At 50.3% G+C, this 22,746-nt stretch overlaps 7 protein-coding genes across 7 annotated transcripts; 4 read left to right on the forward strand and 3 right to left on the reverse strand.

Moving 5' to 3' along the window:
• Nucleotides 1-439: 439 nt before the first annotated feature.
• On the forward strand, nt 440-1,276 carry Z518_03203 (uncharacterized protein; the record flags this gene model as incomplete). The annotated part of the gene is made up of 2 exons (XM_013420229.1): nt 440-1,030; nt 1,079-1,276. 2 exons carry the CDS (start codon nt 440-442, stop codon nt 1,274-1,276), a joined length of 789 nt encoding a protein of 262 aa, XP_013275683.1.
• Nucleotides 1,277-1,790: 514 nt separating this feature from the next.
• Z518_03204 (uncharacterized protein) lies at nt 1,791-3,593 on the forward strand (the record flags this gene model as incomplete). The annotated part of the gene is made up of 1 exon (XM_013420230.1): nt 1,791-3,593. The coding sequence occupies one exon, from the start codon at nt 1,791-1,793 to the stop codon at nt 3,591-3,593; it is 1,803 nt and encodes a 600-aa protein (XP_013275684.1).
• Nucleotides 3,594-4,442: 849 nt separating this feature from the next.
• Nucleotides 4,443-5,591, reverse strand: Z518_03205 (uncharacterized protein; the record flags this gene model as incomplete). The annotated part of the gene is made up of 1 exon (XM_013420231.1): nt 4,443-5,591. One exon carries the CDS (start codon nt 5,589-5,591, stop codon nt 4,443-4,445), a length of 1,149 nt encoding a protein of 382 aa, XP_013275685.1.
• Nucleotides 5,592-6,018: 427 nt separating this feature from the next.
• Nucleotides 6,019-9,909, reverse strand: Z518_03206 (uncharacterized protein; the record flags this gene model as incomplete). The annotated part of the gene is made up of 1 exon (XM_013420232.1): nt 6,019-9,909. One exon carries the CDS (start codon nt 9,907-9,909, stop codon nt 6,019-6,021), a length of 3,891 nt encoding a protein of 1,296 aa, XP_013275686.1.
• An 898-nt stretch (nt 9,910-10,807) lies between these two features.
• Z518_03207 (uncharacterized protein) lies at nt 10,808-12,169 on the reverse strand (the record flags this gene model as incomplete). The annotated part of the gene is made up of 1 exon (XM_013420233.1): nt 10,808-12,169. One exon carries the CDS (start codon nt 12,167-12,169, stop codon nt 10,808-10,810), a length of 1,362 nt encoding a protein of 453 aa, XP_013275687.1.
• A 2,733-nt stretch (nt 12,170-14,902) lies between these two features.
• Nucleotides 14,903-16,192, forward strand: Z518_03208 (uncharacterized protein; the record flags this gene model as incomplete). Its single annotated transcript, XM_013420234.1, has 1 exon — nt 14,903-16,192. The coding sequence occupies one exon, from the start codon at nt 14,903-14,905 to the stop codon at nt 16,190-16,192; it is 1,290 nt and encodes a 429-aa protein (XP_013275688.1).
• Nucleotides 16,193-18,921: 2,729 nt separating this feature from the next.
• Z518_03209 (uncharacterized protein) lies at nt 18,922-20,160 on the forward strand (the record flags this gene model as incomplete). Its single annotated transcript, XM_013420235.1, has 1 exon — nt 18,922-20,160. The coding sequence occupies one exon, from the start codon at nt 18,922-18,924 to the stop codon at nt 20,158-20,160; it is 1,239 nt and encodes a 412-aa protein (XP_013275689.1).
• Between the last annotated feature and the right edge of the window lie 2,586 nt (nt 20,161-22,746).

A 22,746-nucleotide genomic window follows, 5' to 3' on the forward strand; every position in this document is an offset into this window, starting at 1 on the left:
GCTCGTTCGACTGCGTACGTTTCAATACTCAGCACGACGAAGTTTGTCCCACATCGTGCTGTACGACCGGAGTGATCAAATAATACAGTTCTACCTCAATTTAACTGTCTGGCGCGATCCAATTCTTCCGTTTCTCCCAAAAGAAAACTTCAAACCAAACCGTATCAATTGCTGATGTCGGTTGATCTACGTGCATCTCGTACTTGTCTGCGCTTTCCATCTCGAGTCGATACAGTCTCGAGAGCTCAGTTATCTTCATTCCATACTGGAGATCTTACTAGGCCTATTGATAGAGGTTGAACAATCCCAACTTATACCAAACAGTAGGTGGACCGAAAATGTTTGACCTTTCCACTAAAGTTGAAGAAAAGGACCCGCCCCCCAAAGAAAGAAAAGGAAAGGAAAGAACCAGGAGCTACTAAACACCAAACCACTGAGTATGGCTCTTTCTAGTGCCGCCGGTCCGGTCTTAGATGCCGCGATATTGCACGAGAAACGAAGCTCGACCGCTGACAAACGTGCCTCGACAACCCCGGCCAAAGATGGAGTTCGCATCGTTGCCCCCCACGAGTACAAAGAGGCTGCCGCCTGTCTCGCTGAGGCTTTCCGCCTTGACCAAGTCGTGCGATATGCGGTCGATACGCCCGATCGGATGCATGTGTCGGAGGAAGAACGATTCGACCTTCATCGAGCGGCGATGGAGTACGTCACCTACGCTCACTGTCTCCAAGGACTGGTGTTGACCATTGGGGACAACTACGATTGTGTTGCCCTGTGGCTGCCGCCGGGCAAGAACATTGATGATTGGATCACGATCATTCGCAGTGGTATGTGGCGTCTCAGCTATAAGTTGTCAAAGGAAGGCAAGATTCGATTCTTTGAGGAATTTTTGCCCCTGTTGCATAATACCAAGCAAGAGATATTGGGAGAGAGGGACAACCATTCTTGGTACCTCAACTATATTGGCACCAAGCCTGAAGCCCGTGGCCGAGGCTATGCCAGGAAGTTGATTGAGCACGTTACGAAGATGGTAGGCGTCCGGAAAAGTGTGCGTCTGACCTTGACTGACCCCTGGTAGGCTGACGCTGAAGGCTTACCTTGCTATCTGGAGAGCTCCCACGATATCAATATCATTATATACGGCAAGTTGGGATTTGAGCTTAGGAAACACATCTACTTGCAGCGAGCCGCAGGCAAGGAATTGAGAATGGATGTCATGGTGAGAGAACCCGTTGTTCTCCACGAGAAGAATGTTGCCGCATTAAAGTCTGGTTGAGGACTCTGTTCAATCAATCACGGAAGAAGGGAGTTGAGAGTATGTGTACGCACGGGATGATGGATTTCGGTCGTTCATGCAAGTAGCATCGTCACTCCCTTGAGACCATAACGAAATGAATCTATCTACCTAAAACCCTTTTGCATTTGTAGACTTCTGTAGTACTGTTGGACGTTTTGCTGGGGGACGAATGGCAAAGGCTGACAGCGGAAGTCCCAAGGCCCAGCAAAACGTCATTTCAGTCTCTTCCAGGCTGCGCGTTTCAGACCCATATATCCAAACCCCGGCCTCCACGAATTCAATACAAGTGCTGACATTCATTCTCCTTGTCCTTTCTTCGATCCTTTTATATCTCGCTCCTCTGACTGAGAACCATCCGAATTAACTGCGTGCTCCCCAACCATGTCTTGGTCTGATTCGAGATGACATGCCATCGACACCATAGGACGCGACCACCTGAATAAGCCCGACCGTTCGTTTCGCCTGCCTATGACACCCTTTTTCACCCTTCTTCATGGCTAGCTACTCGACTCCTTCTTCCTCGCCTCCTCCAACTCCCTCGGGCCGCCGGTTGAGAATTTGTGCCCGAAATTGTGAGCGTGCGTGCTGCACCGTTGCCACCTACTTCCCCCTGGCCTTCGTCTACGGTTTAACTACATGGGCTGTTTGGGTGGTGACAACGATTGGGTTTGGTAAAAACAAGTCAAAACATGTATGGTGGTTAATTCAAGGGGTTTCATTATTGGGCATAATCCTTTATGGCCTGGCTAATTTGTCATACACCATTGCCGCCTTCACGGACCCGGGTTCGCCCTTGAACTCAGCGACGGATTCACCGAACCAAAGGCAAGGGAGATATTCGATGCTTCCAACCAATGAGCCATCGGGCCACTTGGGGGATATCCAGAATATCACCGTTTCTTCCACAGGGGCTCCTCGATATTGCAAAAAATGTCACACTCCCAAGCCGGACCGAACGCATCACTGCTCGACGTGCAAGCGATGTGTGTTGAAGATGGATCATCACTGCCCTTGGCTGTCAACTTGCCTGGGTCTGCATAACTACAAAGCTTTTGTGTTGTTTCTCATCTACACATCTCTGTTTTGCTGGGTATGTTTTGCCAACTCAGCTTGGTGGATGTGGAAGGAGCTTTTCGAGCAAAGTGGTTATTTGGAAGAGGTTGCTCCCGTGAATATAATTCTTCTTTCCGTGGTGGCCGGGATTATTGGCTTGGTGTTGACCGGATTCACTGGGTGGCACATTTACCTTTGTGTTAAAGGGCAGACCACGATTGAGAAGCTTGAAAAGACTCGATATCTGAGTGGCATAAGGAGTCGTGTGGAGAGGAACCGACAAGAACAACAATTCAATCATCACAGACGGACCTCCGAGGGAGTTGCCGAAAGACTTCAACGGGCCGGTGAACAGATTCTCGAATTTCACGCCAATGCTGTACCCGGAGCCTCGCGATACGAAGAAGGTGAAGAGCACACTTCACCGGTTCCCAGGATCCATAAGTTAGTCCGTCCTCACCCTCCTTATCCTCAACACCCAAACTTCTATACCGACGATCATGTCGGCAACGATAACAGTGATGATACCCCGGCACTTCGTGCTCTGCGCAGGGCATACTCTTCCATCGAAGCCGAGCGCGAACGCGATCGATACGCAGAATATCTCGACGAGCACGAATCAGAGAAGATGCCCAATGCATTTGATCTAGGCTGGCGTCGAAATCTAAAGCACTTGTTTGGCCCTAATCCGCTTCTCTGGTGGTTGCCTGTATGTAACACTACCGGCGATGGCTGGCGGTGGGAAGTCAGTGAAAAATGGAAGGTGGCACATGAAGAAGCCGGGAGGAGGAAAGAAAGGAGATTGGAAGCGATGATGGACCAACCAGGGACGGCTTCCGGACATGGTGTGAGGATAAGAGGTGGTGCTGGCCCTGGATGGTACGAAAGGGATCGTCATGGTGATTACGGCCATTCTTATGACTCACGAAGCGCAATGTTCATGAAGACACTGAATCACAATCACAATCCCACTCAAGCTCAGCAATGGGCAGGAGAATATCCGCCTTCTGACTCATCGGGCGAGGCATCGGATCGAGGCAGAAGGAGACATAGACGAGATTTCGACCAAGCGGAACCAAATGGGCAACTTGAGTCGTTCCAAGTCAGCAGTAGTAGCAGCAACAGCACCAGCGACGATGATAATGATGAAGATAGTGATTCGGACATCGGATATGATGACGACCGTGCAGAGAGGGGGTGGGAGAGAAGGAATCGTGCAAGCATAGGCATAGGAAGGAGATGAGGTCCAAGATAGTACATGTTTTGTTCTCGGATTTCCAAGGACCTGGCTGGATATCAATAAATTCGCGAGCATTTGGGAGCGTCTTCTTAATCGAGAACCAGCTTTGGTAGAGGTACTATCTGGGGACGGGTAGCTGGCATTGGCGGTGTCTTCGAATGAATCAAATTCCTTACCAACTTGAAATCCAGTGCGTGAGCCACAAACCCCGAGTGTTGTCGATTTTCCCTTCGTTTCATCCCATCCGCCCCGGGCAATCTCATTCCATTCCGTCCCATCCCATCCCATCGATTCCTTGAGGTTTTGCTTCTAAGAACCAGCGTGGTATTACCCGTATGCCACTCTCATTCTAAGTCCATCTCATATAGCTACCCCGTCTTTCGTCCTCAAGGTGGTCGGGGTGATATAGGTCATAAAATCATAAACCCATCTCATTCCGCTCCCGGCTTCTGGTCGGAATGTCCACGTCTAACGTACATCGATAAGTTGGTGTCTATGGCGGATATCCGAACCTAAGGCAACCGGGGCAAGCCCCACGTCGCAAGAGAGACATCGTAATCTTCTCATCAACAGGAAGACCTTTAATTTCGTTCGTTGTGTAGTGTAATGTAGTGTAGACGTCATTTCATGCAGATGTGACTCTGATGGAACTGACTGGTCATTCTATTGGTCATTTTGTACGTACGCGAGATGGTCCATATGTTCGATTCGTTGGCTCGATGGCTCTCGAGCTGACGTGCTTTCTAGCAGGAGAGATTGACTACATCGCAGGCATGGGCGCCCAATCCTTCGGTACAATATCCAAGATATAAGATGGATGGATTGGCATTGATGATCCTTGTCCTCACCCACTCACTCGCGCTGGAGATAGAAATCATCTACGACGCCGTAGCCGGCCCCTGCAGGGTAGAAGATCTTCTTCAGCACCATCAGACATAATGCGAGGAAGACGCCCGCGATGGCCCGGTCGATGGTAATGGTTTGGTCACGCCCTCTTTCGTGTCGTGCGATGAGTGATTGGGCGGACCGAGTGAGTGCTGCATTCGCCGTTGCTAGAGGGGGCGCGTGGATGCTGGACATTGTCATGGGCCGAGTCGCCGGTGCAGAGGCGTTTGGAGGTGGTAGGGAGAGGTCGGAGGGCGTGAGGATGGCTTCGGCAGACGCCTGTGTTGCTTCTGCTGACGGTGTGGGGACCATAGGGATTGATGTCTGAGAGGGAGGACAGAGAGCTGCGTATGTGTCGCCGGAGTCTGTGCCTGAATGTGCTGGTGACTGTGACTCAGCTGTGGAAGGCTGTGCTGGGGGTGATGATATCGCGGGGATCTGCTGCGGCGAGTATGGCGCCGTACCATTACCCATCCTGTCCTCGGCCTCGCGATCGCTCTTCTGTGCTGGTGCATTTTGTGTATTTGGGTCTCTTGCCTCGAGCGTTATTTCCTCTGGCAGCGACTCAAGCCCGAGATCTTCCTCCTGAACATTTACGCCTGCTTCGCGGCACACATCCCACCAGTCGCGCATGATCATCTCATTCGATTTCTTGCAGGCTTCACATTTCCACCCACGACTTTCCCTGGCCAATCTCTTCCTCACCTCCGCACTAGCTTCGAGGCCGCCCACTTGGCCCGCCTGGCCTTCCTCTGCCATAAACGACCTTAATGCTGTTAGTGCCGTCCGCACACCCCATGCTGGCATCCAAGATTCTTCGTGGAACCGCGATATGCTCAGGCAGATCTCGCGGTTGACTTCGAAGCGGCCGGAGGGCGTCAGGAAGCGGAAATTCGGTGGCTTTAACGGATATTGCGAAGGAAGGCTAATACGACCGTGATACATGCCGCCACCATAGGGTGAGGGCTCTGGAGGACCGAGGAGTGTGAAGTGCCATTCGTGTAGGTCGGCGTCGGATACAGGCGCCGCGAAGAAGGCTGGGTTCGGATTGGAGGAGGGAGATGACAGCTCAGCGGTCTCCTTGAGCAGTCGCCGTATTGTTGGTGAGGCGGCCATGGGGAGATGCCGTGTGCAAGTCGATTGGTGTTCTTACGCTAAGGTCATAGGAAGGGATGGGGGAGTGGGTTCGTTGGGCGACAGAAAGAAGGAGTTTGATCAGACCTTGTGTATACAGATCCGCTGGTGAGGTGGACGAAAGCGTAGTCTATGTCATGCGTGCCTTGAAAGGTGCTGGATAGCTATGGAGGTTGAGAGTCGACGACGTCAGGCTCGCCGTGCCTCTTTCTGCCGATTTTGGATGCCGCCCTAAACTTAGAATCGAAGCTAGCCGGATTTGGACCGGCACTCTTTGAAACCTTTTTCTCGTCGTCTGGTTTCACTCAGCATTGGCTTTATATCTCCGGCCTACTCCTTCTGGAACCTTGTGATATCAAAAGAGATCTACCTAACACAGCCAGAGAATCCAAGAAACCTCGATAATCTGTCACACAGATCTCGCTCTCAAAGAAGCGAACGAGCTCTGCATGGCCGGAACAATGTGCCTCGCCACCGGCTGATTATTATCATTATCGGGAAATAAAAAGATATACCGCACTATAATGGCATCCATATCTCGGACCACATAAACTCCAGAAGAAGGGTTTGCAGTGGTAGGAACATCAATCAGTTCACAGCCTAAAACCAGACGGGAATGATTTCTCAGAGTTCCCTTCGTCCAGCCTGAGGCGTTTGCAAGGGTGCCACTACGCGCATAACTCAATGATGTGACCGGCTCCGCGGCTACATATAGACCGCTTCCGTACGCGTGTCCGTTCTGTCGAAGGGGTGGAGTGCTGTAGATCTTCAACCCATTTCGCAGGATTGGGTACAATCGGTCGAGCGTAGTTCCATGGAAGACAACCCTAGTATTCGTTGCCGATGCTCCTCGATTGGATGTACCCAGTTTCACAGCGAATTTTGCTTCCAGTTCCGGGAATGTATTGGCCAGCACAAATTGCTTGACCCCAGGCATATTGGGGATTTTCAACAAGTCGGTTGCCGGGACAATGAAGCCACGGTAACTAATGCAAGCCCACGACAGGAGTGCTTCGCACTCTCTACCGAGATTCCTCACTGACAGCGCTAGGCTTCCAGAACTTGCCAGAGGTGCTAGTCTTGGAATCCTGTTGAGTCGCGCTAGAATATCTGCTGAATTTTGAATGGGACACCCATCCAAGAGAACAGAGTCGTTGCCAGCGGCAGCAGAGGCATGGATTGATGAAAGAATAAGATCGACGACGGCAGGGTTGTCTCTGAGGTCACCAACGCGGTGTTCGAGATGCGAACGCCGCAATTGCGCGTAGCAGGAGTTCTGGCACGTTGTTGATCGAATTAACGGATGTGAAAGCTTGTTTGAGCAAACCAAACAGGTGTGCCCCAGGTCGTCAATCGCCGATGAGATGATTTCATACGCCTCCATCACCGACGGGGCTGGAGATTGTAGATACCGAAAGACGATTCGGCTGAGCTGGTAAATGGCTCTGTTCGGGCTAACATGACATGGCTCTAAGTCTGGTATCACGGCTCCACGGCGTACGTCGCAATATCGATGTGAAGACGTCAGGGCACTTGCCTCGGGATGGAGGTGAATGCAAAAGCGAGGAGATTGTTGTTCGTCACCCATACCCATCCTAATCACCAAAAGTGATTCCTCATTATTGAGACACATCGCCTTGCGTTGGAGTGGCCTTAAGTGGTCAAGAGGAAAGCACATTTCAAGCAAGCCATCCTCCGTTGTATCCACGACGTCTACCAATGCTGACGGAATGCCTGTGCCAGCGAGAGAGGGCGGTCCTTCTTCAATTCCCAGGCTTCCGAGAAAGCCTTTCGCCCAACTCGCATCGTGCCTTTCAAGAGCAGTACGCAGAGGTCCGAGACCCATTGCTTGCTTGATGGTTTCAGCATATCTTCGTTCGATGAGCCAGGATGCTTCCTGCAATGTTTCGGGCTCCGTGATTCGAGTCGGACAGGGCCTCAAATCGAGTAGCGCAGCTAGCTCGCGAAGTGCACCCCTGTCCGCAGGAGTGAGTCCCGCTTGATGCCAGCCAAAAAAGGAAACTTCCGCCATGGACCGCAAGGACTGTTGATGGAGATTCAGTATGTGCAAGCAAGCCTCTGTACCACGTATACTAGTGGAAGTTACGCTCGCCATTACCTTCCAGACTTTCTCGTCAGCATGGCGAACGTCGGCTTTGAGGTTGGTAAACGCTTGGAGGATAGGATTCCGATCGAAGTCATCGTCACCTTGAAAGAAGTTCAATAATTTCATGACGGTCTCTCTTTGTTGCCAGCCTTTTAGGATCCATTCCACCAGAGATTTGAATTCCGCCTTGGTTTCCAAGAGCAAAAGGATTCCGAGGTAGTTAGATTCCAGACACCGTGACCAGCAGTGCAACCCCGGTTGCAGGATGAAAAGTTCTTGAGTGGGAAGATCCGACTGACTGCCAAAGATAGCCCGCAGATTCTGGAGGAAGTCAAACCACGCTACGACTTCCATATGACTAACGCTGTATTCAAGGAGAGTAGAGTTTCTCTTTTTCATCATCCAATGGAGCAAAGCCCGCCAACATGTCCGATCATTATTCCTCGAAAATCCTCTAGAAAGAATCAGTCGGGCAAGACATGCGCAGGACATTTCAGAGCCCGTCCGCACGATCGTATCAATATCCTCGAGGTAGTCCGTGTCAACATGATCAATCTGAGAAACGCACTCAAGTCTCTGATGAGAAGAGAAGGTTGAACAAGATATAAGTGACAACACAAGGTGGCGGTGTGGAGCATGAGGAGGCTGTTGCCAGTGCCGAAGTAATACTTCCATGGCAGTCTGTGATGCATGATAGATAGTGCCGCGTCCAGCTATACGAGCCATGCAGTACGAATCGACCATGGCGGTCAAAGGATCTCCGAGGTACGTGACGCTCACCATGTCGGCCCGAAGTCTTAGTAGTGCCCCGATCTCTTGCACTGGTGGCCAAACATCTAGGAAAGACCGGAATTGAGAGTCGAGAAGGTCTCTGATCTGTGGACACGTCTTCAAGATTTGGGCCAGAGAATTTAGCTGGCACACAATCCCTTGGGGATTGCTCTGGTTCTGGATCAGCTCGCAGAAATTGTCCTGCATGGCCGTGATTCCATTCTGAGCTACATCTTTCAAGTTTGGGGACAGGCATTCCAGCAGGCCTGGGCTTCCTTGGGAGGGCAAAGCATTCAGGATGTTGATCATCGCGGACATTTGCACTGAGTGGTCCGGTGAAGTGAGGATGTCAGAAACAGAAGCCAACAGATCAGGATCCTGTATGACGGCGACCTTTTCCAGGGTCTCCAGAGTTCTGATATCGACAGCGTTGCGCAAGCAAAGATGGTCAAAGAGGTCAATCGCATGCCTTGATGGGAGACGCGGCCCAGGGAGGAAAGACAATACGCGATTTACAAATTGCCGCGCACTTATTCCTCTGTCGTTGTCAAACCAGACGAAGAATTGGCCATGGCATATCGACTTTTCTCTTTGGCTGGCAGCTCGTGAGAGCAGCCCATCCAGAAGCGATGTATGCGTCTGATAAATCAAGTCTGGTCCATCCAGAGCGAGAACATCGAGAAGCTGGCTCTTGTCTGCCAGGCACTGAGAAGTGACCAATCCTCGCTCTGTTGGGTGCCATCGAGCCCACGACCTCCAATGTGGAAGTGAACTGTTCAAGATGGCCTCCAGTCTTGGTGAAATGCCAATAAGACTGGACAACCATTCCACGGCTCGGAAGGCAAGAGCCCACTGACAACTTGTTTCAAACACCCGAAGCCGATCCGCGAATTTGGAGCACAGTCTGTGAATTGTAGCGTCGATGTACCCGGTGGGGAATAGATCATACAAGATATCAGGATCTTCAAACGAAAAGAAGTCTCGAAGGTGCCGTAGAAGATTGTCGTGATCTTCAAGGAGGAGTAAGATGAATAGCCGGGCGCGTCTCTCTTCGACGTCGCACACAATGGAAGGGTTGGCACGGTGGACAGCGATGATAGCCCTGAGATAGCCCACAACACTGGCGTCATCGTTTGGGCGGATAGCAAACTCATTCATAAGGATATCTCTCACTGCCGGTCTGTTAAGCATATGGCCACATGCAGAAATCGCGACGGATTTATCATGATGAGCTTTAATTAGTGCTGTCAGTCGAGTGCTTCGCTGAGCACAGGTCAGAGACTTCTTTTTCTTCAAGTAATTATCCGTTACTTTTCTTAGCTGGGCGAGGAACGTGGAGTCGCCATAGTTCAGATCAAAGGCATTTAGTCTCGCTCTGATATTGTCAATATCTCGATGCCATCGGTTCTGATGGCGTCCCATCCTCGATCAAGACGAGAACATCAAGGTTCAGGCAGTTTGCAGTGGAAGTCGGGAAGCGACGCAACTCAGGCGAGAGTACCATAGCTCTGTTCTGTTGAGACGTGGTGGCATTCGTGGCATCACTGCTTGAAACTCCCTGAAGCAACGACAGGTACAATGAACATCATGCTCGGGGTCTTCTGCATACCGGCGGGAACTTCATCCTGGGTGTCTGTACTCGGCTGGCACAACATACAGTGGATCGATCATCCACGCCATCACCTGAACAAATCTAGTCTTCTGCATCCGAGAGCTAAAGACAATCGCGGCTTCATACTGAACTTTTCGAGCTGCCAAGCTTGCATCTTCATTTGAGAAACCTGACGCAGATCAGTCAGGCTCAATAATATCGAGTGCAAAATCCAATAGTTCAAGACGTCCTAATGCGGGGCAACCCTTTGGTTGTAGTTGTGTGACTAGAGTGATGAGTCTACCTTGGGCAGAGTTACATAACGCTTCATCCGGAAACGAGCAAAGAGCCCGGTGTTGACGGTCCTGAGCCGTACAAATCGGGCGTCACCAGCGGGTTGAGAGTGCGACACGTCAGTGGAAATGGTGAAAAAGAAAATGAAAGTTCTGGCTTGCCGATGATTTAGCGGTATTGAAGGGTGATACTGTGAATACCGTCCGAATTCCCAGATACCGATGCCCGGATACCGATGCCCGCCGTGGAGGTATAGCCTCAGAATCATTCCGACTCGGAAAGCAAATTTGTATGTATAACGAGGTGTTAGGTTGCCACCGAAGAGCGGGGTATTTGACCACGGTCTCGATGTACCCACCATTCACGCGATGATTGGCCGGTCAAATTCACAACTGAAATCCCAGCCTCACCTCCAAGGCGCTGGGTACCCACTACCTAAGTCGACGAACTTCGGCGAAGATGCTGGACCGCTTGACGAATGAAGTCTGCAGTTTTATGAAGGCAAGTTCTGTTAGCCTTGGCATCTCGAAGAAACTCGCCTATGGCCCCGTCGAATGGCTGACCCGTGTGAGAATCGACGGCGGGAACTCGCAAAGTGTCAATAGCTCTCTGCTCGGTCTCGGGAAGAGTCGCCATGTAGGCCAGGAATTCATCCAGCTGGTTTCGACTGGGGGCCTGATCCTGGCTCATATCGTCCATCATGACCGAGGCGAGTTCTTCGAGCTTCCGAAGGGCCGCAGGTCTCACGCCTTGTCGCAGATTTGACTGCTCGACCTGCAACGCGGCCAAGGGTTTGCCCAATGGATGTTGCAAAATGCTCTTCACGTCGCCCGGAGAAAAGATCTGTCGTGAGAGAGGGTTCCGCATCACGCCATTTGTAGCTGCTAAACAGGAAGCCAGCTCGCTCATGTCCCAAGCATACCCGTCCTCGCTGACCCAGAAGTTTGCCCTCGGGATGTCTGCTATTTTGTCCCCATACATCGTTTCGTCATTGAGATATGTTTTTTGCAATTGTTCATGCTCGACATGCATGAAGGCAATCGACGGCCAATGCCTAAGGTTTGGTGGCAGCGCAGCGGTCATCACTCGTACACGCCTTTGAACAGCTTCCCGAATCTCGTCGCCGTCTCGTGATAGCTCGTTTTCTGTCTTGCGTATCCAACGAATCATGCCATCTAGGTCATCGACTATCATGTCTAGAACTCGATCTTCACGCTGCTCAGCGGCAACGGCGCGGGCAATCGTCAAAGCACTCCTTGGACGAGCTGTTGCGACGACGTTCCAGATGCCCCCCTCGGTGATGAGTTTGAGATCTTCGATTCGAGAATTTTCAATCTGCTGGTCGTTCTCTGAGTGCCGGTTGGTCCCTTGTTGATGAAAAGCTTGAACAAATCGTGCCTCCAGCAGCAATTGTCTGGCTTCGGCTCTGACAATTTCATAACGCTGGGAAAATTCATCTGCTAGGATAGCTTGCTCCCTGCCGTTTCGTGGGACTGGGTGAGGATCTCGAGGTCGAGTGCTTGATGGGTTACTTGATGACACTGTGCTAGGAGAGCACCTTGTAACTGTATCAGGTCCACTCGTTCCCTCGTATAGGTGTCGTGTAGCATCAGTGTTTCCAGGATCGAAAAGTAGAATGTCTTCCGCCATATGTTTAGCATCATCGTGCCAGCCAAGTCTGTGGTAACATTGCATCAATAGCACGCGAGCATCGATGCCGGGTGGATTCACCATGATAAACTCCCAAAGCTCGCTAATGAAGGAGCCGTCGCTGTCGTTTGTATTGTCGGTGGCCATGCCGAGAAGCTTTGACTATCAAAGAAGTGATCGTGAGATATGATGTTGGGAGTGGTTGGCGATCCACGGCTTGTCAGATTTTAAATGTCCCTGATTTAGGGACGACACACAAATAACAGTTTGCACTAGTTACGTGCATGGGTATTCGGTAAGTTTGCCAGCGGAGATAGAGGTGTCTTAATCAGAGGAAGAGAGTGTGGAAGGAAAAGGGATCGGACAGCTATGACGAAACTAGTAGTGCTACAGCCTCGTGCTGCCAGAAACGGGATAGGCTGGAAAACACAAGAGTAATGGGGATACCCACCTAGTCTTTTGGCCCAGAAGAAAGTATTCCATTCGCTTTCGCTTTAACACGGAGCTAACTCATACCCATTATTTCCCTCTACAATTCAATGGAGTAGGTTGAATTGATGAAATTTTCTTGCGATTCTCGTTCACTTTATCCCATAGCCGTCCAGGCTTGACTTTGTGCCCATCTTCCCATCGTACTTTGATCGTCTTTCAATCCCGCATTCGGTCTTGGTTTCCACCAGGTAACGATTTGCTTATTTCCAGGGCCGCACATCCCGTGCATTATACGCATCGGCCTCGAGAGCGTAGATCTTCCGGATCATGCTTTGACAATTGCGGATTTCGCTGGCGGCCATAGCCTCGCCGGGTACCGAGTCCACAGCTTCAGCATAAGACGGGAATGGAGGCTCAGAAGGAGGCGGTGGATAGAATATTTGCAGTTGCGCTATGAATTCTCGTCGCCGATTCCACCATCTCGCTTACCCGTCCCTGCTAAACGCCGGTCGGGCCCAAGCACGGTTGCGTGCAACATCTCAGCAGTATGGAGAAATGATTAGGGCAATAATGATGGCAATCAATATCATGAGATACACAAAGGTTAACAATGCTAGGGTCCCATATGGGGCGACTTCCTTCCGTTGGAAAACGAGGGTGTCGTTCATGCTACTGGCAGAGCTGTTGTAGAAGTATCCGTTCACATCGGTGCTATTTGGTGGATGTCCATTGACGAACATCCATTCTGTTGAGAGAGGTTCCAATTCTCATGCTTTGGTAGTCAATTGATTTGTTTCACAGCTGCTTTCAGAGCGGTATCCGATTCATTCAGATAAACCATCCTTACAGACTGGCCTTCTCGAGCAGAGGAAAACAGGCAGTTGTCGGTTATGTGGCGGGCCATCCCATTGTGAGGCTTTTACCTCACCTGCTGGAGCGACAGGTAGTGGTAAATCCCTGTTTCGGCTTGGAGCCTTCACAGAAATGAAGCATCAGGAAGATTTCATATCTTCGGGCAAGAGACGTAGAGCTAGGCAGCCACTCCATGAATTGTCGGTTTGTGCGGTATCCCAAGGGCAATACGCCCGAATATCGTGGCCCTGGATTGAAGATACGCACTATGTGCTGTCGCAATCAACTCTACAAGATAGGTTTTGATGGCGAGGCTCAAAAGGGCAGGGATGTACAGCCCTACATCTTTTCCCTCTTCTGGATCGACGAGGTCTTTTTTCCACTCAGAGGCGATAGTTTGGAGGCCCTGCCAATCCCCTTGGTTGTCAACACCGATAGCAATGTGAAGGTGCATCATCACAACGACGTGGGGTTTTTGGCGTTGAGAAGATCGAGAACAAACTCCTTGATTTTGAGACCGGCCGCTTTGATCGGAGAGAAGGAAGATTTGCGAGTTCGATCCACACCAGGGACATGCGAGGACCGGTGCTTACATCTGATCCAGCTTCAACATCTGGATGTACATGGGTGACGGCGAGGTTTCCGCGGTGGAATCGTCCATCTTTGTGCGTGTCACCCAAGCATAATTAACTGGGGTGACGGTTAGGCAGGTATGAATTAGATCGATTGGCAATGGGAGGGAGGAAATGGAAAAAAGACCGGCGACGTGTCTAACGGCAGCAGAACAAGAGATTGCGATAGGCGGGGTGCCGCGCTCTGACGGAGCAAGGTTAGTCCCATATTTACTCTCGCTTAGTCGGTCATGTAAATATTGCGGGACCGTCTGCGTCGAAGGAGATACCGATCCGACAAATCATTGAGATGCAAGCTCGTGATCGACCTGGTCCGTAATAAGGGATGTTCGGGTACAGTCTCGGAGAGCAATAGAACAAATCTAGTCGAGTCTTGCAGATAATCTTCCCTACCCTTCCGCTCAAGAAAGTTATACCACCGCCTGTACGCCTCCATCTTCTTAACTTGACGGTGTAGATCATACATTTAGGAGTACTCTGTTGTCGGAAGGACAAGTGGAATGTGGCGGGCAGATGTCGGCCAAGCGACGACACGAATGGAACGACACGATTGGAGGAGTGGGACTTGGGTTTTCTGTTGGAAAAAGACATCTGCTGTGGCAACCAGCGAACATTAGATGGCAACCTCTCCAGCCAAGATCACGTGATTACGCGTGGGCGTAGACCGCCAAGACATCGACCCGGCTTGAACACGACATCGATTCTCTTGCCTCAGTGTTTTAGAACCTTCCCAAAGTCTATTACCTAACTCGTCGCTTATCTACCTCCCTCACACCTTCAATGACAGGACGACGACCTTGCGAATGGACCAACTTGCACGTACGTGCATCTCCTCAAGCACGCTGAGCTTCTCAAAGGAGAATTTTGGGCAGAGATACCACAAGAACCAGTCGCACAAACGTCGAGGAAGGCACCACACTTGGCTAACACGAAATTCTACCAGCTACCGGCCCTTTCCCCCTCGATGTCACAGACAGTGTTTAAGGGAGTTCCTGCGACAGACCCAGCGGCAACCGCAGCTTTGTGGGCAAGAGTTCGAAGCGCCATGTCTCCCATAACGAGGGTGATGGTGAACAGCGAGGACAATAACAGAGGAGCAGGTGGCCGTGGGGGTCGTAGGGGTCGTAGGGGTCGTGGTGGTGATCACAGTCGCAGAAAACAAGTTGACGTGGGACAACATGAGAGCAAAAAAAGGAAGAGGAATGTGCAGCAAGATGAAAGTGAGAATGAACTGGCTAGTATCGCTGTCTCCCAGAGTGCCGCCTTAATGGCCAACAACATCATTCAGACCAAAATCATGGCTCAAAGCGGACTCTTGGAGGACTTTGTCCTTCGCCCTCGCAGGATCGTCAAGGGCCGCGACGAATTCCGCAAGAACGCTTACTCTCATTTTGGGACTGCACCTCCCCCCGGAGGAGATTATACGGCCATCGATGGCCTTGATGCAACGCAAATCTGGCTCTCCCTCTCTAACGACCAGGTTGAAGAGATTATCGAAGAATACCGGTGTATGAAGTACAGACGGCTTTGTGAGGCAGAATACGCCTTTTTTGCAACGGAAACATTCCTCCGAAGACAAAGACGGTTTCTTCAAACTCCTACAGACAGGAAGTGGCGTGCTGAGAGGATGATCCAATTATTTGCTCCGCCCACAGAGTGGTCCTATTGGATAGCCCCGCCATCCTTTGAAAAATGTCCCGAGTTCAAATTCGACTTACGTCCAGACTGTTGCTACTGGCTCTCCCTCGCTGGGTTCAATTCTGTATATCGAAGTGAATTGAGGGATGCAGTGTACATCCAAGATGAAGATTGGATTACGTGCCCGTACTTCACCATTGAGTTTAAGAAGCACGGCCAATCGATTGAACAGGCTACACGGCAGGCCTGCGCCGCCGCATCTATTCCGCTCTATAATCGCTACCGGCTCAAACAGGAGGCACTTGAGGTTGAAACAAAGGAGTGGACAGATTCGGACAGAGCAGAGATGAAGCATTACATCTTAACCTTCGTTGGAACCCAGTACGACATTTGGGTACTTCGTGCTCGCTTTTCTGAGGATTCCAGTACTTGGGATGGATGCTCCATGGTGAACATCTGTAAGTCGTCGTGCACGTCGAGTGTTGGGGTACGGAGGCTGGAGAGCTGGATCAACGAGATTCACCGGTGGGGTTTGTCGCGACATGCGGCTGGTTGTCAGACTGATGCGAAGACGATTCTCAATGACAACGAAATCGATACCTCTATGATAGATTGAGGCAAGCGAGTGCTTTGCTACTACCGCAATCGGGGAGAGTGTTCACGACCTGTGCAAGGATCGACATCGGTGCCACAAGAATGTCTGAGCTACAGACTCTGTTTGCTTGTTTGGGCACGGAATACGTAGTCGGTTGAAAAATGAAATATATGTTACTGCAATACCCAGGACTGACGACTTTTGCCTATTTCATATTCTGGGCAGGAGGAAATCCAAAGTCGAAGTTTTAACGGCTTGCTTCTACTTCCTCACCTCCTACCCAGGAAGATTACGCGTGTGATAATTTAAAGCGTAGCGTGAGCGGATCAATTTTGTTCACGTGACTTAACCGTTTCTCAATTGTGATTTCACGGAGGACTTAGTTGGCATTCGAAGAGACCGTCTGACTATATAGTATCTGAGGGTTACTAGCGTGTTTCGAAAACCCCTGGTCATTACAAACCTTGGCAGACCGTCAAAAGGGTCACGTGGGCCACCTATAGTCACACAATGGCAGATGTTATTCTGTACAATGGTCGCAAGGGTAAAGTAGTCTTAGTACGCCGGGTCCTCTCACTATAACTTATTAGGTTAGTTCTCATGCTCTTTGAAAATGTCAACATTCATTCGCGCCGCTATGAGGATGTGATTAATGCCAATGGGTATCACATACCTTGGTAGTTTGAATCGAATGCTAAAGCAGCGTGTAAATCCGATTGGAAGAAATCCCTGTCAAGTGGAGCATGCTAAGATTGCTTACCCTTGCGACTATTGTACACCACTTTGTGTTATTCTGTACACCGTCTACAATATCCCTCGCAGAACGCCATAAACACTACGTTAAAGACTCAAGTTTTTGCTGGATCATGTGCAGACATACTCAGTTAGTAGACATATATCTTTTCAGCATCCAAATCGCTCCAAAATTTTGCAGAGCGGTAACAAAGTAAATGCTATTCTGTCGTAGTGATCCACCCTTTTGAAAGTTGTACGTCGTACCATTTGGCGTAAGTTACGAAACGCGACATTTTCTCACCACTCTATTTACCTTACAAAGACGTAGAAAGAAATCGAATTTTTTTGGTTGATCCAATTTCGAAGGCCCTATAGTAGCTATGTTAAGAGTTACAGCATTCTCAGAGTACCTGTTGAGATTTTGGCGATTCAATTTTGCGAAAAGAGTGTACTCCGTACAGAATAACAAAAAAAGTTGGTGTACAGAACAATACCCCCCTTTCTGAATGGTCGACGAAATTGCTGCTGATTGGTCGAGAAAATGCTAAATCACATGATTTCGCGATGGGTATACGACCCTGTCTTCAAAAGCGCCTACTCTCTTTCTTTCTCAAAGATGCCTCGGTCGGCCCAGGGAGCAAGGTCTTTTCGACCTGTATGGCCTGTCGTGACAAGCGGAGAAAGAGAAGGGCTCGACAGCAGGACCTTCGAACGCAGTGAGGCCTGGGGTGTGGGCTAGCCCCCATAAAAGACATGGTGATCAATATCGTCTACATATGGTCCATGGACTGGATCCAATGGAGGATATCGTACCGCACAGGACACCGTGATCAACACCGTCTACATATGATCCACGGACTGGATCCGATGGAGGATATCGTACCGCACAGGACACCGTGATCAACATCGTCTATATATGATCCATGGACTGGATCCGATCAAGGGGGTCTGGCAGACAAAGGCGGCATTCTACCCATTCCTGGGTGGGCCGTGGATTGGATCCGATGGGTCAGCCAATCAGAGCACAAGACTAGGTAGTTGTCGGATTATAGATTTTCCGGATCCTGAGGGGTTGGCGATCACGTGAATCGTTGTGGGGTCGCATGTGCGTGATGCCAAGAATTGTCAAGACCAATGTGGCCGACTAAATCACGTGATACCTCGAGCGCAGCGAGGCCTGGGGGTTTGGGGCTACCCCCAAAATACAGAAGCTACGCTTTTAAGTACAGAAATGCTCGGCCAGTAAGCAAACATGTTTTCAGCTTTCAAATCGCTCATATATGCTTGCGGAATGGTGGTAAAATAAGTGCCATTACGACGTAGTGATACGCCCTTTACAAATGGTACGTCGTACCATTTAGCGCACGAAACGCAACTTTTTACCACGGCTCTCTTTACCTTACAGTGACGTAGAAAAACTCGAATTTGTCTGGTTGATCCAATTTTAAAGGCTGCATAGCAGCTATATTAAGAGTTTCAGTATTGTCAGATCACTCGTTGTTGAGATTTTGGCGATTCAATGCGGCGAAAAGAATGTACAGAATAGCCGCTGCCAGTTTCACATGCGACATCACGTGATTACGTGTGGGCGTGGACCGCCAAGATATCGACACGCCCTAGCGAATTCGCGACAAAAGCCTGAACGCTACATCGATTTTCTAACCTCTGTTTTAGCACCTTCCCAAAGTCTATTACCTAACTCGTCGCTTATCTACCTCCCTCACACCTTCAATGACAGGACGACGATCTTGCGAATGGACCAACTTGCACGTACGGGCATCTCTCCGAGCGCCTTGAGCTCCTCAAAGGAGAATTTTGGGCAGAGATACAAGAACCAGTCGCACAAAAGTCGAGGAAGGCACCGACACTTGACTAATACGAAACTCTCCCAGCTATCTGAAATCTCTACCGCTAAGCCGGCGCCCCCCCCCCCGACGTCACAAACAGTGTTTAAGGGAATTCCCGCGACAGATCCAGCGGCAACCGCGGCCTTGTGGGCAAGAGTTCGAAGCGCCATGTCTCCCATAACGAGGGCGATGGTGAACAGCGAGGACAATAACAGAGGAGCAGGTGGCCGTGGTGGTCGTGGCGGTCGTGGCGGTCGTGGCGGTCGTGGAGGTGGCCGCGGTCGCAAAGGACAAGTTGACGTAGGGCAGCATGAGAGCAAAAAAAGAAAGAGGAGTGTGCAGCAAGATGAAAGTGAGAGTGAACTGGCCGATATTGCTGTCACAGTCCCCGAGATTGGCGCCTTAACGGTCAACGACACCGTCCCGACCAGGGCGAGCAAAGTCACGGTTCAAAGCCGACATTTTGTGGACCTTGTCCTTCGCCCTCGCAGGATCCTCGAGGAGAAAAAAGAAACCCACAAGAGCCCATACTCTCATTTTGGGACCGCACCTCCCCCCGGAGGAGACTATAGGGCCATCGATGGCTTTGATGCAGCGCAAATCTGGCTCTCCCTCTCTGACGACCAGGTTGAAGAAATTATCGAAGAATACGTGATTATGAAGAACAGACGGGTTTGTGAGGCAGAATACGCCTTATTTGCAACGGAAACATTCCTCCGAAGGCAGCGACAGTTTCTTCAGACTCCTTCAGACAGGAAGTGGCGTGCTGCGAGGATTGTCCAGTTATTTGCTCCGCCAGGGAAATCCCCGCATCTCCGCTGGATAGCCCCGCCATCCTTTGAAGAATGTCCCGAGTTCAAATTCGACTTACGTCTAGACTGTTGCTACTGGCTCTCCCTTGCCGGTTTCAATTCTGAATATCGAGCCGAACTGAGTAATACAGTGTATCTCCTGGACGACGACTGGGGTACGTGCCCATACTTCACCATTGAGTTTAAGAAACACGGCCAGTCGATTGAACAGGCCACACGGCAGGCCTGCGCCGCCGCATCTGTTCCGCTCTATAATCGCTATCTGCTCAAACAGGAGGCACTTGAGGTTGAAACAAAGGAGTGGACAGATTCGGACAGAGCAGAGATGAAGCATTACATCTTAACCTTTATTGGATTCCAGTACGATATTTGGATGCTCCGTGCCCGCTTTTCTGAGGATTCCAGTACCTGGGATGGATGCTCCATGGTGAATATCTGTAAGTCGACGTGCGCGTCGAAAGCTGGGGTGCGGAGGCTGGAGAGCTGGATCAACGAGATTCACCGGTGGGGTTTGTCGCGACATGCGGCTGGCTGCCAGGCTGATGCGAAGACGATTCTCAATGACAACGGAATCGATACTTCTATGATAGATTGAGGCACGCAAGTGCTTTGCTACTACCGCAATCGGGGAGACTAATCGGGGAGACTGTTCACGACCTGTGCTAGGACCGACATTAGTGCTACAAAGAATGTCTGACGTACATAGACTCTGTTTGCTTGTTCGGGCTACGGAAGTAGTGGGTAAAAAAAGAAATATGTTACTGTCATCCAGCTGTTCGCTTGAGACAATGGATTTCCCACAATCATGTTGCAATCCCCGGGCCTAGAAGATTTCGTCAATCCGAGCCCAAATTCTCTTATTGCGACCCATTTTGAGCATCCACGTGTCGTTTCGACCTGTCAAGAGTTGGAACACTTCCACATTTGCTTGAAATGACTTTCATGTTGATGGTTCTACCCAATTAATTCGACTTCACCAGAACGAAGGGCATTTCCACTGCGACCAGTTACGGCTTATTCTCATTGGTCCCTAGGGTGCTCGACCGGTTTTCATATTGCCGCGCCGCCACCGTTCGAAGGGTTATCGTCAGTCAAAACACAACTGCTCGGATCACTATTCAAAGACAAGACCGCCGTCAGCCGTAACAGAGTCAACTGTATCTTTGCAGCCGCATTCGCTGTCCTGTTTGCATTGACTGAAAGATCGCAGAAATATAACCGTGTCAGTGAGATATCGTCCAAAGAATCGACTTGGGAATTGCAGTTCTCATATTGTGAGCTTCTTATCCTTCTCGTGCATTCAGAACAATCTCCTGTCGTCAGGCAGGACTGCACGGAACCATGACTTTCCCTTCTCTCCTCTAGCATTGATAAAGTCTCTCATGCGTTACAACGTGGCAAGCCTATACTAACGTGAGATCCGCACAGACGGTACCTTACAATCATCGAGTCGCCGTGCCCTACGACTACTTCGTTGAAACAACAGAGGTTCCGGATCATCGTGCTTCATCTACGACAGCGAGTTCGACGGTGCAAATTTGCCTTGTTATTCGGGGAAGTCATCATCCTCGCATTCATGGTCGCCGCGATCTACTCGGTTGGCAGCGGGATCGCTCACCAGGTCATTGGCATGAGCTCGCAGACAACGACATCATCAATAGCTTAATATTGACTCGGGTTCGTTTCGAGGCTGCGTTCTATATCCTGCAGTTCTGTGTCAGCTTGCTCACAGTGGCCTTTGCCTCTACAAGTTTCGTGTTTGATAGGAATATCATGGGTCAATTTCCGCCAGTATTTCATTGTTTCCCTCTCTCATCCATGTATCAAAAGGAAACTCAATCAACTCCGCCAATTCTACTCAGCCTCCTGACACGACCATAAGATAGCCGCCATCCTCCTCCGGATCAGCTACACATCCGAAATGGTTTTCGTGTTCAAATACCATCTCGGGCACCGTTCACTGGCCAAAATCACCGATCTCGCCCGCGATGGCATCTTCAGCGTCTTCCCTCTGATATCCCTCACCCTCCTGACCCTCGACGCGACCGGCGCTCCGACCCCAGCTCCCACACTCAAAACGACGACGATGACCAGAACATCGAACCAGCAGTTGTCACGCTCCTGAAGCGAATGCAGGATGAATCCCGTGCCAAACTGATCGAGCAGCAGCTGGAGAACAACATGCATGAGAACGAGACGAAAGCGCCGGCATTCGCTACATTGATCAGTACCCCGCGCGCTGATCCGAGACAGGGTGTTCTCAAATACCACGAATTCGCAGCGTAGCAAGCTGACTGGTGTCTATCAAACGAGGTTGACTGCGGTGTGTAACAAAGTTCCTGGATACACTCCTGTATTGTTTGGTTACGTAAGCTCAGAGCCGGTCCCGATGGCTGTGAGGAGGGGCATTCAAAAAGGTGTGATAATGCGCAAGTGGTCAGATGCTGCATGAATGGTCAGCCCAATGATACCCTCCCCGCATGGGACCCTGCTCTTGTGCCGACATGACTAGAAGAGTGACAAAGAAACTTGGAAAAGGAAAATTTTATGCATATCATTAGTGTTTGACATTCGGGCTCCGACTTGCTATGCAGTGGTATGCTTTTGCTCAAGCATAACAAAATCAGTGTAGTCCACACCCACATCTAGCGCGATCCACGCTTTCGCTATTATACAGAGGAGAAGGATCAAACCCAACGCACGGCCGTTTCAATTTCAATAAGAAAAATAGGGCGGAGAAAGTTCATCGACCAGATCCCCGGCTGGCCGTCTTGGATGTACGGTCCGTCTTTTTGTTGGAGAAAATAAGTCGTAAGGGAAAGAAAGAGAGTGCCTAAAAGTCTTGTATCTCTAAGCGCACAAGGTATCAAAGTGAGAAGATTAGGTTGTACGTGTGTGTCGTGATGAACTCGAGTTTCGGGGTAGGTTGCGTGATAAGATGAACGACCAACGAAGGGCCGTGTCTTTTGGGAACCGGTACCTTCGGTTTCGATCTGAGGTGGTGATATCGACTTGAAGAATTAGGGCCTTATGCTGGAATAAGACTTCTGGAACCAGTTCAACACAGCGGGAAATCAAAGCCCTAAAAAGATGCCTACTCGAACGCCGCGCCTTTTCAAAGGCAGAAAGGGGGCCCCCCAAAGTCGCCATGTCGTAATAGAGAGGAGTTGATGTGCTGATG

Source organism: Rhinocladiella mackenziei (genome assembly GCF_000835555.1).
Source record: "Rhinocladiella mackenziei CBS 650.93 unplaced genomic scaffold supercont1.2, whole genome shotgun sequence".
Taxonomy (NCBI): domain Eukaryota; kingdom Fungi; phylum Ascomycota; class Eurotiomycetes; order Chaetothyriales; family Herpotrichiellaceae; genus Rhinocladiella; species Rhinocladiella mackenziei.